We start from the raw sequence: 14,646 nt of genomic DNA on the forward strand, positions 1-14,646 counted from the left end.
CAAGAAGGGAAGAAGAAGGAAAAAAAACGTTCCTCCAACTTCCAATATGCTGACCAAACATCATGTCACAATTCCATAGACCCTTTTTGCTAATAAACATTCAAGCTAGCTCGCGGTAACAGCCCGGAGTCTAGATGCTTGCTATCATCATGGACTAGGACGAATTCAATGTAGGAAGATTACCGAGCGGGAGCTACTTTGAAGGCGGACGTCCCCTACCCTATTCTAATTTTTCTCTCCCTCTTCTCTTTTCTTCTATCCACCGGTTTTTTTTTTTTCCTTTTCGCTAACGGTCATAACTCATTTTGTTTAGAGTAGTCTGGTAGGCGCCCAAAAAAAAAAAAAATGAAGCCCAAGAATAGTCCGAGGACCCTTAGGACCCCTTGGACCCATTTGGCCGTGTAAGTCAGTCATGTCATGTACATGTTTTCAAAGTCAATCATAGAAATTCCCACCCCCATGCATTGAATTTCAGCTGCACCTGAAGAATTTCGCTAGCTAGTACCTGCGTATCAAATTAGATTCACCCAACTTAGTGGTGCTGAGACACAGCCAACCAACCAACCAGCCAACCGGCACGCAGCCGCGGCATTTTCTTTTTCTTTCTGTTTTTTTTCCTTATTCCCTCCCATCTGCGCCTGCCCATTGTCTGGGGGCTTCTCGCAAACCGTCCAGTCATATGTCTTCTATAGTCCTTTCGCTGCCACACATTAAAATTAAAACCTCGCATATCTGCCCGTAACCCTTCTTGAGGCGTTTTTGTTTACGCGTTTTGCCCGTCCGCCATGTGGCCATGCCCTGTAAGTCATCATCAGTCTGTAATAAGTCAGTCTGCTCGGTACTCGCCTTGAGGGTCTTGTTGGTGTGGTTGTGTTTTAGTCAAAATACTATTTCGCTTGATTGTCAGTTCATGACTTGGCAGACTTCAAGCATTCCCCCGCGATATCAATACTGAGAAAGAAGCCAAGGGCATCTGGCCTTCTCGTAGACAGTCTCGTGACTTTGCTTCCTTAGTTTATCGGGCCGCGTGTCGTGATTCCCCTCTCTCAAGGCCAGAAGAGAATTGTCGCTCCGGATAGACTGACCGTTTTTGTCCCACATTCCGTCAGACCAAAGCAGAAATTCCATACTCTAGTCAGTCGGGTCGCTTTGGCTTTTGATCCGCTTCACGTCTGAGCACGCGGGGCCCCTGGAGCCCGCCGAGACGACAAGATGACAGCCAGAGAGTCTAGGCCGGCTGTTGGAAGATGGGGTTTTGGGAAAATCCGGGAGACTGCTGCTCCCCCCAAGCCAATCATGGGCCACCATCCACCACCCACCCACTCAGCAGCCGAGAGACAGAGAGTGAGAGAGCAAGCATAACCTACATTCATAGATATTGACAAGCTGCAAGTCCACTGGATCTGGCAAGGCCGCGGCGATCCCGAAACCAAAAGTGGCTGTCCAGCAGCAATACAAACCAATCACCACGTCTCCCATGTTGTCGTCCTAGCCTATACCGGCATACACAGTAGTGTACAGGGTCAGCCAGCACACCACATGCCATGTCAACCACTGTTTCGGGTCGCTCTAGCTTAGCTTTTTTTCTTTCTTCTTCTTTGGTCCCCTGGGAAAACAACATGTATGTATGCATGTATACCAAAATATCATTTCTCTTTCCCACCCCTACCTAGTACCCGCCGCCGCTATGCACAAACCTCACAGCCGGCTGGCGTGTGTTAGTCTCTACCACGCACAGCTCTAGCCCTATCCGCATGCCTGCCGCAGAAGAAAATCGTTCGACTTTTTGGTCCTGCCGCCCTCAGGTCCGTACCTAGACCATTTAGTAGGAGCACAATGTCCGGCTTGGCAGGCAGGGGAAGAATGTTTGTGAGGGAGAATGGGAGGGGGAGAAAAAAAGGGTTCGTGGCGTAAACACACCCTCGTCTAGCTCCAAGACCTCATACTCAGTGCTTGGAGCTAGGTAGGCAATGTCTTTGGGTCGGGGAGCCGCAAACATGGCGAAGCATGTAAAAAAACGTTTTGGGCTTGAGCTAATGTGGGTGGGCATGGGCATGGATCGTCAGGTACACGCGGTTTTGGTATCCAAGACACCACCTCCGGGAGCAGCCACCCGCAATGGTATCGTGGCTTTGGGTCTACTATACTCTTGCGTCTTACCATGGCCACAAATCGAGTATGCTCTGCGGCTGCATACGACCGATTTCCCCCCCAGTCTGACATGCGTATTTGACCACCGCCATTTGAAAAAGCCCATTGCTGAAAATATGGGAGATCACGGCAACCCGTTAGCTACACAACATTACATCACTCTTGTCTTTTGTCTCACAATTATGCTGACTGCCGTTGCCACTTCATCTTGGCATGGTTCGTCGTGACCCTCCTCAACCGCAATGCCGGCTTGGAACGTTCCATTCTGCTGGAAATAGACGCCTCGATTTTTCTGCCATGCGGCTTACTTCAGCTCATGGCAGCAGGCGGTCAAGCTCATTGCCGACGAAATGACTTCCTCCTCCTCTTCTTCTTCACCGTGTTGATACGTGAATAATATGGTGGTAGAGTAGGCAAATCACGACTTATATCAAAAACACACACTACTTTCTCAGCTCATATCACGGCTGAAAAATCCTTCATGTCCACAAGTCTCGTCCACAACTGCCGTTCCCTCAGTGAACCACTGTTTGTTTTGTGATTAAGTTTCCAGTCATCCAACCCCAAGTTTACTGTACACTTACCGTTTATACTTGTGTAGCTGAAATTTTGAGGCTGCCGTTGCAGCTACATGAAGTGATATATGATCACGGATAAAACCGAGGGCGCAGCAATCCAGTGTGTGATTGGCCAACATCTCCCCCAGTCTTACCAGTGCTATATACATAATCCAACGGGCAATGTACACATTAATACCACAAATGATCTGGGGTAGACTCTCAAAAACTGGGCCAACGAGGATCATTTGCGCTTCCCCCATTGGGCTCCCCCTCCCTTAACCCTTGCCCGCCGCCTTGTCTCACCACACCCACAGAGCTTCTCCCCAATGCAAGCCGTGTTTGCGCCTGAAATATCCCAGACGGCGGCACAACAGTGCTCATATCGGTAACATGACACATCCATCTATATCTCCAGAGTATTCCAAGGCATCTATTCGCTGATACACGATGTCTGTTGATGTCGTCTACACACTGCCTCACCTTTGACTTTTATGCTCCAAACAACAACAAGGTTGGTCATTAATAATATTTTTCATCTCCCGGGGTCGATGACCTTACATTTACGGCCGAAACCATGGAGTCATCAATTGACAAGGCCATGATGAAGATGTGATTCAATTAATTTCTAAATTGATCCAAACTGTCAAAGTGCCGAATGTACGGAGCAAACTCTTTCACCGCTCCAGGAAGCTATGATTTGGAATATGTAGATCGCTGGTAGATGGGTATCAGGGCATCGGGAATGATATCGAGGCAATAATTGTCAAAATGAAGATGAATGTGCAAATGCGTCGAGACCATTCATTCAATGTTTAGTGTATGATCCTACAAGTTGGTTTCAATGACCGTCTTCAACGTAGAACCGCTGCAAATAACCATATTGACAAAAACAATGCATTGCAAGAAATATCCCTTTTGACAGGCTTTGGTATCGAATCCTGCTGAGCCCCGTTCCAAAAACGCCTTTGCCTATGGGCAGATACCCATCCATGATACACAAAACAAAACTCATGACGCTCCCCCCTTCGAATCCCGCACTCAAGTTAAAAATTCAAAGTCATACAAGCATCCTCATCTCCATCACCACCACTGCGGCTTCGCCGGCTCTTCTTCCTGCCGTTCCTCTGCAGTCCCTTGTCCTCCAAAATTCTTCCATTGGGGTGGCCACGATCGTCGTTGTCATGACTATCCTGAGTATCATCGCGATCTGTTTCCCATCTTCGGACAGGCTCTCGCTTCTTGGTTTCCTCCCAAGCCACTTCCAACCTCTTTCTCGTTTTCTCGTGTTTACTCCATGCCTTTGCGCTGATTCGCATTCTTGCGACAGCTCGAATAGCACTAGCAAATACACGAAGATTGCGTTGCGCTCGAGTTTGTGTTGGGCTGGCTCTAAGGTGTGTCGTTGATGACCGAGATGATGTGTGTGTCTTGTGAGACTGCAGAAGCTGCTCCGGAGACTTGATACCCAGCTGCTTGTGGATCTGGGACAAGATGCGAAGATCTGCTTGATTGCTGTTGTTGGATATGCGTTAGTAAGACCTTCTCGTATTAAGAGAATAATAAAGAAAAAAAAACAAGGAAAACATACCAAGCTTCGGCAACATTGAGGCGTAGCTCCAGGAATTTCTTTGCGAATGCAGCGTCGGTCCTCAATTTAGCCTCTCTTTCCCAGCGTGCCTGCATCCATCGCATCTGCATGGCGAGGCCTCTGAGTTCCTTCTCATGGCGTCGCGCTGCTTCGTCGGCTGCACGAATCACGGCTTCGTGGTCGGCTTGATCAACGACATCTAGCACCAAGTTGCCTGAAGCGGAGCGAATCGATGTGCGGTGCGCAGCCGCAATCTCCTTTGCAGCCGCATAAGCTGCAGAGGTGGGCGCAGCCAAGGCCGACGTAGACGACGAGGATTTGTGTGTCTCAATCCAAGAAATGGCACTCTGGGCACCGTCAGCCAGGCGCTGACAGTCGTCCTCAAGCTTGAGGACTCTGGATTTGTAGTTAGCCCGTTCACTTCGCGCCCGTTCCAACTTCTGTCGCATAGTGCTCTGGGCGCCCTCGTAGGCTTTGATTGACGAGGCTTGCTGACGGATGTCGTGCTCCAAAGCTTGCACTTCGGCTTGTGACTCGCGAAGCATAGCACGTAGCTCCTGGCGTTCATTGGGCTCTAGAATATCATGGCCATCCGTCTTGTTGTGGCGAGATGAGCTAGAGTTTTGCAGCTTGTAGATCTGATGTTCGAGTTTGCGTACTGCTCTCTCATGTTGGCTCTTCAGCTCGGCCATTGCGTTCTGCGTATCTGCCGCCTCATACTCGAGGGCAATTTTCTCATCTTCGAGATCCTCGAGTTGTGCCTGCAGTTCACGAACCACATCATCATGAGCAGGATAGTTCTTTGATGTTGACCGTTCTGCATCCCGGAGCTTACGGCGCATTTCTTGCAAGGACTTGTTGGCAGTGCTTAGTTGATGCCTGAGTTCCGAGATCTCCTGCTTGCGGGCTGATGCCGAGTTAGAGCCAGACGCATTTGGGGATTCGATTAGGTGTGTCATCTCTGACTCGTGAAGCTTCCGCTCGAGATCGGCAATCTGTCTCTTCAGGCCACGAGCGGTGTCTCTATGGTCGGCTTCTCGTTGCAAGAATTCGAGCTCCTTCTGTCGGGCCGAAGACAGATCCTTGCGCATCAAGGAGATCTCCGAGTTGCCTTCTGCCTCAGCGCCCAGCGAAGCACCGGCAGATATCGACCTTGACGCTATTTGCAATTCGTACTCGTCAATCTTGCGCTCCAGCTCCCGGATGGTGCGCCGCGCAGCTGTGAGCTCCTGACTATCATTGCCGCTTGATTGGCGCATCCTGGACTGCAATTTGACAATCTCCTTGTTCAGTCGTTCCTCTTCGGCGGCAGCTCTGTCGACTTCGTCGGCAAGCGCCTTTTCGACGGCGTCTCTTTCTTCATCAAGCAAGCGATTCTCATCCCGTAGACGGCGGGCTTCGCTATCGAGTTTGACCTTGGCGGTTCGTAGATCGATGCGCTCCTGATCAACACGATAGGTATCATTGTCTTGCTGACGGAAGCGGCGAAGCTCATCTTCGGCCTCCTCACGTTCAGCCTTTGCCTCGGCAAGCGAGGCACGCATAGAGCGTACTTCCGAGTCTAGCTTTGCGAGCTGATCCTGCAGAGAGGATTTTTCTTTGGCCGCTCGAGTAAGCTGGGCGTTGGCATCGGAAAGTTGAGATTCTAGACGCAAAAGAGAAGCAGAAACTTGTCGATTGGCCTGGGCGTCGTCCATGTCGCCCTGAAGAGCTCGAAGGCGTTGTCGCAAATCGTCACATTCTTGTTGCGCTTGAGCCAGTTTCTGGCCCGCCTCTTCGGACTCATCGTCTAGGGTAGACTGAAGAACCTCGACTTCGTCTTCGAGAGCTTCAACTTTTTCAGCTTGCGCTTGGTAGTCTCGCTGACTTTGATGGAGCTCTTCGCGGACAGTACTAACTTCTGTGCGAAGATCGGTGAGTATCGACTGACGCGCCTGCAAGTCTTGCTTGAGGCTCTCAATCTGTCGGCTAAGAGACTGCTCTTCGCTCTTGTGGCGCTCAACCTCGCTGTTGAGCGCTTCTTGCAGTTTCGTCTCCTTACCCGACAGAGAGCCTTCAACTTCTCGCAACTTGTCAATGGTTCGTTGAAGGCCTGCAGCGCGCTCATCGGCGCGATTGCGCTCAGACTCGAGGCTGCGTTTCTCATTCTCCCACTTTTCGTTGTCATTGTCGTACAAATTATCTTTTTCGCGGACTTGAGCCTGGAGGCGAGAAATCTCGTCTTGAAGGTGGTCGATATCGCTCTTGAACTGTGCTCGTATGTCTTGCTCGATCTGCAAGGCATGTGCCTTTTCTCCGTCCAAGCTTTGCTCGAGCTGGGTGATCTGCTTCTGTAGACGGCTCACGTCGTTTTGCAACGAAGCCGACTCGGCTCCTAGTGCATCGTGACGGAGCTGCAGAAGGTTCTTCTCATCCGTGCGCGCGCCCAAGTCCTTTTCTGCCTGCTCGAGTTTCGTTTCCAGCGATTGTCGTTCTGTTTCCCAAGAGTCCCTCTGCTGCAGGAGCTGCTTCGCTTTTGACTTCAATTCGCTGGTGTACTTTTCCTTCTCGGCAGATTGTTGTTCGAGGAAGGCATATCTCTCCTGAGACTTTTCCAACTCGCTCTGCAGGCGAGCAACCTTTTCATCCAGCTGGCGTGAGAATCCTTTGGTAACGACAGACTTGTTGGACATTTCCTCCTGGAGCTCCTCCAAATCAGTTTCGGCTCGTTCCTTGTCAGTCTTGGCTTGCTCAAGTTCTTCCTGAAAGCCCTCGATCTGATCCTCTAGACGGCGCACGCTGGCCTCCAAATCCTCGATGGTTTCCTTTGCCTCCTGCAAATCTTCACCAGCTTGAGCCTTCTCCTCGAGCTCTGCTAGTCGTGCCTCGGCATCTTTCCATTTCTCCTCCATCTCGTCGACTTTGTCTTTCAATCCCTCAATCTCTTCTTCACGCTCGTTGATCTCGTTGTCCTTTTGTCGAATATCGGCCTCCAGATCGCCGATATCTCCCTCCAGTTTTTCGATCCTGTCCGAGTCCTGCGTGCCTTGTTGTACTTGCCGCTGCAGATCCTCGAGATCGGCCGCCTTGTCCTCGAGGTCTTGCTTGAGCTTTTCGATTTCAATCTTCTGGCTTTCGTCGGCGTACTTCTTCTTGGCCCTCTCCTGCATGCTGAGGATCTGTTCCGAATATGTCTCCAGATCCTTTTCGGCATTGCCTAACTGCTTCTTGTACTTGGCTAGTTCGCGCTGAAGGGTGACTTTGTCGACCTTGAGCTCGGTATTTTCCTTCAGGGCGGCCTCGCTGAAGCCGGGGCCGGCCTTGCGCAGTGCCTCTTCGAGAAAATGAATCTTGAGCTTCAGGCCAAAGTTCTCCTTTTCGATTCTATCGATGACGTTCTCCTGTTCACGGAGCGAGAGTTGGTTGCCGTCGTTGAGGGGACCCTTGTCGGCACCGCGACGTGGGGGCAGAACCATTGGTGTTGATGCTATGCTGCTGTCGTCTACGTGTGGCATGGGTGTGGCGTCTATGTACGAATTGCTGCCTCTAGAGGGTCCGTAAAGAGAAGACTCCACGGCGACGTTGGTCATGTCCATATCTTCAACAATCCTGTTGAGTGCGCCGGGCGTTGAGTTCCTTTTCCTGTTCTCCTTGCCAAATTTCCTTGCGCTGTTCCTCGTGGCAGATTTGAGCATGGGGGTGAACTCGTTGCCCCCAATGCCTTGCGGCAGCTGATTTCGCCTATCTGTCAGGGCTGCGCGAGAAGCGCGTGGGGTTCTGAGGTTGACGGCACCGGAACGGCCGTTGCGCATTTGATGAAGGATGTTGTTGTCCTTAGCAGGCGACTGAAAAGAGGGCTCCTGCGTCATGTCGAAATCGGGTTCGCGATCCATATATGTGGCATCACCGACGTTGGTGCGAGGCGTATCAAGCCCGCCAAAGTCGTGCTGCACCATGTTGGGCAGCTCTTCTTGGTTTAATTATGTGTGTTCGTGGTGCGCGATCGTAGCGAAGGGGTATCTGGTGTGTGGTTGTTGCTACTGCCGCTGTTGTTGTTATTGTTTACTTCATTTGACTCGAGGCTAAGATGGGCAAAGCGACAAAATAGGTAGAGCATCTGCAAATATCTAGGTCGTCGAATGCGAGTTTAGCTGCGACAGCGAGAATGTAAATGAATCCAAACAAGTTTGTGTGTTTTACTGTGGTTGACTTTCTGTCAGTGGGGGTGACGCGATGTCCATTTGACTGCCGGGCGCGTCTCCGGGACGAAACCCACCAATTTGTTTACTTTGGGCTGGGACAGCCAATGGGGGTCCTCGGCGGCGGGGGAAGCTTTAGTGGCATTTTTGGATAGCTTGCAGTATCTCAGCTCGACCTAGCAACCGTGCACCGAAGCCAGTTGACTCTCCCGCTAATTTGAAGGCTTTTGACTCTCTTTTTACTTTGTCCATACCCGGTATGTTTATGAAGAGTTTCCAATGGCTTTCGCACCTTGTGAGCCGAGCGGAATACAGTTACGCTGCGGTTGTTGAAGGTAATCGGATGATTCCTTGCTACCAAAATCACTATAATGGAGGAAACGTAAACAATTACACATATAAAATGTTTACCAAGTACTATTTTCAGATTTCTGCTCACTATGACCAAGTGAAGGGTTTTAGTTTGGTACGGTGGAAGTTGGATGCCAAGCGGCCCCACCAATCATACCTTATCGATTCCGCCTTACCTACCTTCCATTCTCAATATGGCATCGATGAATGGTGGCTGGCATTTTCGAGACTATCAATCCATGCTTTTGATCCTGGGTAGAAAAGAAAACTATGATTTATAAAAGTGTAAGAATATCCCTCGAAATAGTCTCTTTGTCTCTCCCTCTCTCTTTCTTTCCGTAAAGGCAAAAAAGACTCTTGACATTGATCAGGTAGGGCGCTAGGTATTCCGGTACAAATACAGCCAAGCGCAAGGTCAGAACCAATCCGCAAGACCCCTATGAGATCACGATCGGTAGTAGTGTAGAAGATACGGGCACTGTACGTACGGTAGTGCCGTTCTCATTAAGGTTACTACTCCTCCGAGTTGCGCACCAACTTTCGGCGGACAGGCCTTTTACCGTACATTACTTACTCCATTAGTCTGGGCCAGGTTTCAGCGGCGGAACATTCAATGCGAGCGGTCGATCCATTTACTTGGATTCGACACTTGCGCAGTGGTTTTTCTCAATTGCAATTCTTTGCATCTTCTCCCCACTGCAACAAGTATCACCTCTCCGTGGACGACGATCAATTCCTCAACATGTGGCCGTCATTTGACCAGCTCCCGGACGAGATCATCGCCCACATACTCAGCTACTTGGCGCCTGAGGAAACATTGACCACCGTACCCCGACTCTCTAAACGGTTCCACCGGATTGCCGACACCCAATTGCTATGGAAGCTGTACTGCGAAACTAGCTTTCGGTACTGGCACCCGGAGCACGACATTGCCCAGAAGCTGCGAAATAGGGCCTCGGACGTCGATTGGAAGGGCCTCTTCGCCCTCCGTCTGCAGCGCAATCGGCGCATCGCCCGCCTTCTCGATGGCATTGTTGCTTCGCGCGTCTCTCGCCTGGAAAAGACCGAGGAGATTTGTCAACACGGCTATGATGCAAAGGATTTCCTGTTGAGCCAATGCAAGATTGCCGATACCGCCGACGACGTACTGGCCCGCCGCTTCTACTCGTGTAACGTCCTCGACAGTATCCACCGAAGCATTGCTGTTGGAGAATGGGCCAAATACCAAAAACATGCAGCTCGATTAGACGGAGACAACCTCTCGCCAACAGACCGCCTGCGATGTGGAATGCAGCTCGAGCGCGCACTCGGCGCCTTTGACATGTTTGTGCTACACGACAATGAAGGCGATATGGACGAGATCTCCGATATGCTCGACAACTTGATCAGCCAGTTCCGCGCCGCGCACTACGATGTCAATGGCATGACCACTCGCGGAAAAGCACTTGCATTAGCTGCCTGGCTTCACGTTAACAACATCACCGGAATGGAGAACGAATCCGAAACCTTTCGCTACCTGCGCAACTGCCTCATTGGCCGAGCATTAAAGGACGACCAGCACCCTTCGCTGCCCATCATATCGGCTGCCATCTTCTCTGCACTTGCTGAGAGGATTGGCGTAGAGGCTTATTGCTGTGCCCTCCCTAGCCATGTCCACGCCGTGGTACTTGCGCCAGAAGGCTTCTCCCTGGACGGCCAGCCGTTGGAGGAGGGCGAGGAGGACCGCCAGAAGATGTTTCTCGACCCGTATTGCTCGGCTGCCGAGGTTCCGATGGAGCAGCTTCATGCGTACCTGTATCGTCTTGGCGCTCACCTAGGACGAGACACTATGCTGGTTCCCAATGCCACCGACCTCATTGTTATGCGTACGGCTCAAAACATTCGTGCTTCTTTTACAAGTTTCCGGACGATAGAGCGTCCCGTGGCTGAGCTAATACCTTTGATCGAGTTGCGCCGCGGAGACTGGGCCCGCAATCTCCAGCCGGCACTCTACAGTATGATATGGGCAAGCATCATGATGGTCCCCGTGCTGCCCGACAACGAAGATGTGCGCTGGGACTGGCAGCAGGATGTGAGAGACCTCATCAACTACTTTTACGAATACTTTCCAGAAGATGCTTGGCTTGTCGAGAAATATGTTTGCCCCATGTACGATACCTTTTCTGCACCTGGTCGACGTCAAAACGCATGGGAACTGCCGTCTAGGCGAGTAAGGGACCAGATCAGAAAGATCCGTCAGGTTGACTCGTCTGAACGGGCACCTCGCAGGCGCAGCGATCTCATGACACCCATACCCGTCAAGTACCGCGTGGGCCAGGTCTTCAAGCACAAGCGGTACGACTATCATGGTATCATCCTCGGATGGTCAGTCGACGGCGTCAGTGAGTCCATGGGCTGGGATGGGGACAACTTGGGCTGGACGAGTAACAGGACCGCCCAAGCTTTCTACAGATGCATGGTGGGAACCGATGGATCAGACCACCATGTCATTGCAGAAGACAACATGGAGATGCTTGACTTGAGTGATGGCAAGAGACTGCCGCGCGAAATTCAAGATCTAATTCCAATGGCTGGCAAATTCTTCAAGCGTTACGACGATGTCCAGGGGGCTTTTGTCAGTAACATGCGGGAACTTTTCCCTGAAGATTGAAAATTTGAAAGTTTGAAATTGAGCCGAGTTGGTTGTCGAGATGTCGAATAATGATGATCATGCATGATGAAATGGATTTGCAAGGGAAGGATACCCAATTTATGATCAAACAAGGTTGATCAGAACATTTAGCAATTTTTCTTTCTTTTAAATTTAATCTTCATAGTTAAGCAACTATGGCTACTTTCATAATCGGAGAATATTACAGCACACTACCACTAGTACACGATCGAAGAGATGACTCATCAGACTATTTTCGGGATATTCAGGAATATGGACTTTTCTGAACTGCAGTTGTAACAGGCTCTCTTTTCCCGCAACGAATTCGTGGCGGCGTACCAGGTAGATATGGGTCCAGCCAGCATGATCCATCCATTCGGGGCTGATCGGAGCCGGGGGTGAACGAGACGGCCAGCGCCGGGCGTTCCGGGCCTCTCGCTCTTAAGACATTCTCCACCTCGCGAAAGGCAGATGGCCTGACGACAAAAGAAATCGCGATCATGCAACCACGAGCTGCCCACCAGCTCACCATGGGCGGGTGCAGATTCGGCCCGTAACGGTAGGCGATGACAAGCGAGAACCGCCTTGAGAATGGATCACATCCCATCACGTTCGGGTCAGGTTCCAGTGAGCTGTCTAGGTCGATTTCAGGCCCTGTTAACCATGTATCCAAAAGTTTCTGTGGGGTGCTCTTGAGCTTGTTTAGCCCGCCATTGCATCACCACAATGCAAACCGTACAGTAGCTCCCTGCCTACAACCCACGCATCACAACACACACACACACATTCACGCATGTTTCTTTGGCAAGGTCGGGTCGGGTCTGATAGGTCAGGTAGGTAGGTAGGTAGATACGTAGCGCAGGCAGGTCTCAGCTTCCCTGGCTACTATGCTGAGTAACTTTTTCTGCATGAGCCTCGCATGAGCCCGAGAAACTGCTCAGAAGGGATTCGTTTATCGTATTAATACCACACCACCATTCCCATCTGTCCACATACTTTTCTCATCCTGCTTCTATATAAATCCTCAACGTGGCTGCTTCCGCATTCCTTTGATTATTATACTCGCATACCCTGTAACTCAACACCTACTGTTACGCAAACTCACAACTCCCTGCACCACCACAAGTCTACCACATAGACATCCCTGGTCATCAACATGGCGGGCAATACCGTCGATATCCGAACCAAGAACCTCACAAAGCCCGTAGATGTGGCTGACTACCTCTTTACTCGTCTGCACCAAATTGGAGTTCGCTCTGTTCATGGACTCCCAGGCGATTACAACCTCGTGGCTTTAGATTACCTGCCCCAAAACGGTCTGAAATGGGTGGGCAGTGTGAATGAGCTGAATGCTGGTAAGCACCTGACGGTCCGCCCCTGACTCGTCTTGTTTTTGTTGTCTATTTGTACCCTTGATGACTAACAGAAAACCCACAGCATATGCTGCCGATGGATATGCCCGTATCAAGGGAATCTCGGCTCTGATCACAACATTTGGAGTGGGTGAACTCTCGGCGCTCAATGGCGTGGCGGGCGCGTACAGTGAGATGGTACCCGTAGTACACATTGTTGGCTGCCCTAGCACCATCTCTCAACGCAATGGCATGTTGCTGCATCACACACTCGGCAATGGCGACTTTGGCGTGTTCGCCGAGATGTCCAAGGCCGTCTCCTGTGAAGTAGCCAAGCTTACCGAGCCGGCCGAGATCGCCGCCCAGATCGATCACGCCCTCCGCGAATGTTATCTCAAGTCCCGTCCCGTCTATATCATGTGGCCCACAGACCGCGTCACTACCAAGGTCGAGGGCGCCAGGCTCGACACTCCAATTGATCTTCGTGAGCCAGAGAACGAGGCTGAGCGTGAGGACTACGTCGTCGATGTCGTCCTGCGCTACCTCCACAAGGCAACGAACCCAGTGCTTTTGGTAGATGCATGTGCAATCCGGCACAGAGTGCTCGATGAGGTGCACGCCTTGATCGAGAAGACCAAGATCCCCGTTTTTGTTACGCCCATGGGCAAAGGCGCCATTGATGAGACACATGAAACCTTTGGAGGCGTGTATGCTGGTGATGCTTCGCACCCAGATGTCAAGGAGGCGGTAGAGAGCTCTGATCTGGTTTTGACCGTTGGCGCGTTGAAGAGCGACTTCAACACTGCAGGATTCAGCTACCGCTTGAGCCAGATGAACACGGTGGACTTCCACAGCACGTACTGTGCAGTAAGATACAGCGAATACCCTGGCGTTAAGATGCGCGGTGTCCTCAAGAAGGTCACCGACCGGGTCGATATCGGCCAACTCTCTGTGAAGAAAGCGCCCAAGCCACCGCAGACAGTTGCAAAGGCAACGGGCGACAATGGTCCTGTCACGCAGGCGTGGTTCTGGCCCCGCATCACGGAATTCCTAAAGGACGACGATATTGTGGTTACGGAGACTGGCACAGCAAACTTTGGTATCTGGGATACCAAATTCCCCAAGGGCGCCACAGGACTGAACCAGACCCTTTGGGGCTCAATTGGTTGGGCTGTTGGTGCCTGTCAAGGTGCAGCACTGGGCGCGAAAGATGCCCAACAGCAGAGAAGAACGATACTCTTTGAGGGCGATGGCAGTTTCCAGCTGACTGCTCAGGAACTGAGCACGATGATCAAGCATGAACTTGATGTGATCATGTAAGTTGAGGGAATCATTTCTCTGGGGCTTTCCCCCACGTGACGCTCCTTTGATATGTATAATCGTACTAATTTGTTGTAATAGCTTCGTCATCTGCAATGACGGATACACCATTGAGCGCTTCATTCACGGCATGGAAGCCGAGTACAACGACGTCGTGCAATGGGACTACAAGGAACTTGTCACGGTTTTCAGCGGTGGGCCGGAGAAGCAGGCCAAAAATGGTACCAAGAAGTACACCGTCAAGACCAAGGACGAGGTCGAGAAGCTCTTTGCAGACAAGGACTTTAACGAGCGCAAAGGCCTCAGGTTCGTTGAGATTTACATGCCCAAGGAGGATGCCCCGAGAAGCTTGCAGACGACGGCCGAGGCCAGCGCGAGGAACAATGCCAAGTCGGAGTAACTTGAGTCTAACGATGTCGACCTGGAGAATGTGTAGATGGATGGCTTTGGCGTGAGATTTGGAATGTTTCATGGGAACGGCGTATCGGCTTACACA

At 51.1% G+C, this 14,646-nt stretch overlaps 3 protein-coding genes across 3 annotated transcripts; 2 read left to right on the top strand and 1 right to left on the bottom strand.

Annotated features, from left to right (window-relative positions):
* Window positions 1–3,754: 3,754 nt before the first annotated feature.
* Window positions 3,755–8,234, bottom strand: PFICI_03538 (uncharacterized protein; the record flags this gene model as incomplete). The annotated part of the gene is made up of 2 exons (XM_007832119.1): window positions 3,755–4,223; window positions 4,300–8,234. 2 exons carry the CDS (start codon window positions 8,232–8,234, stop codon window positions 3,755–3,757), a joined length of 4,404 nt encoding a protein of 1,467 aa, XP_007830310.1.
* A 1,336-nt stretch (window positions 8,235–9,570) lies between these two features.
* On the top strand, window positions 9,571–11,478 carry PFICI_03539 (uncharacterized protein; the record flags this gene model as incomplete). The annotated part of the gene is made up of 1 exon (XM_007832120.1): window positions 9,571–11,478. The coding sequence occupies one exon, from the start codon at window positions 9,571–9,573 to the stop codon at window positions 11,476–11,478; it is 1,908 nt and encodes a 635-aa protein (XP_007830311.1).
* A 1,156-nt stretch (window positions 11,479–12,634) lies between these two features.
* PFICI_03540 (Pyruvate decarboxylase) lies at window positions 12,635–14,550 on the top strand (the record flags this gene model as incomplete). Its single annotated transcript, XM_007832121.1, has 3 exons — window positions 12,635–12,833; window positions 12,916–14,146; window positions 14,232–14,550. 3 exons carry the CDS (start codon window positions 12,635–12,637, stop codon window positions 14,548–14,550), a joined length of 1,749 nt encoding a protein of 582 aa, XP_007830312.1.
* Window positions 14,551–14,646: the final 96 nt, after the last annotated feature.

This window comes from Pestalotiopsis fici (assembly GCF_000516985.1).
Source record: "Pestalotiopsis fici W106-1 unplaced genomic scaffold PFICI_Scf_2, whole genome shotgun sequence".
NCBI classification, from domain to species: domain Eukaryota; kingdom Fungi; phylum Ascomycota; class Sordariomycetes; order Amphisphaeriales; family Sporocadaceae; genus Pestalotiopsis; species Pestalotiopsis fici.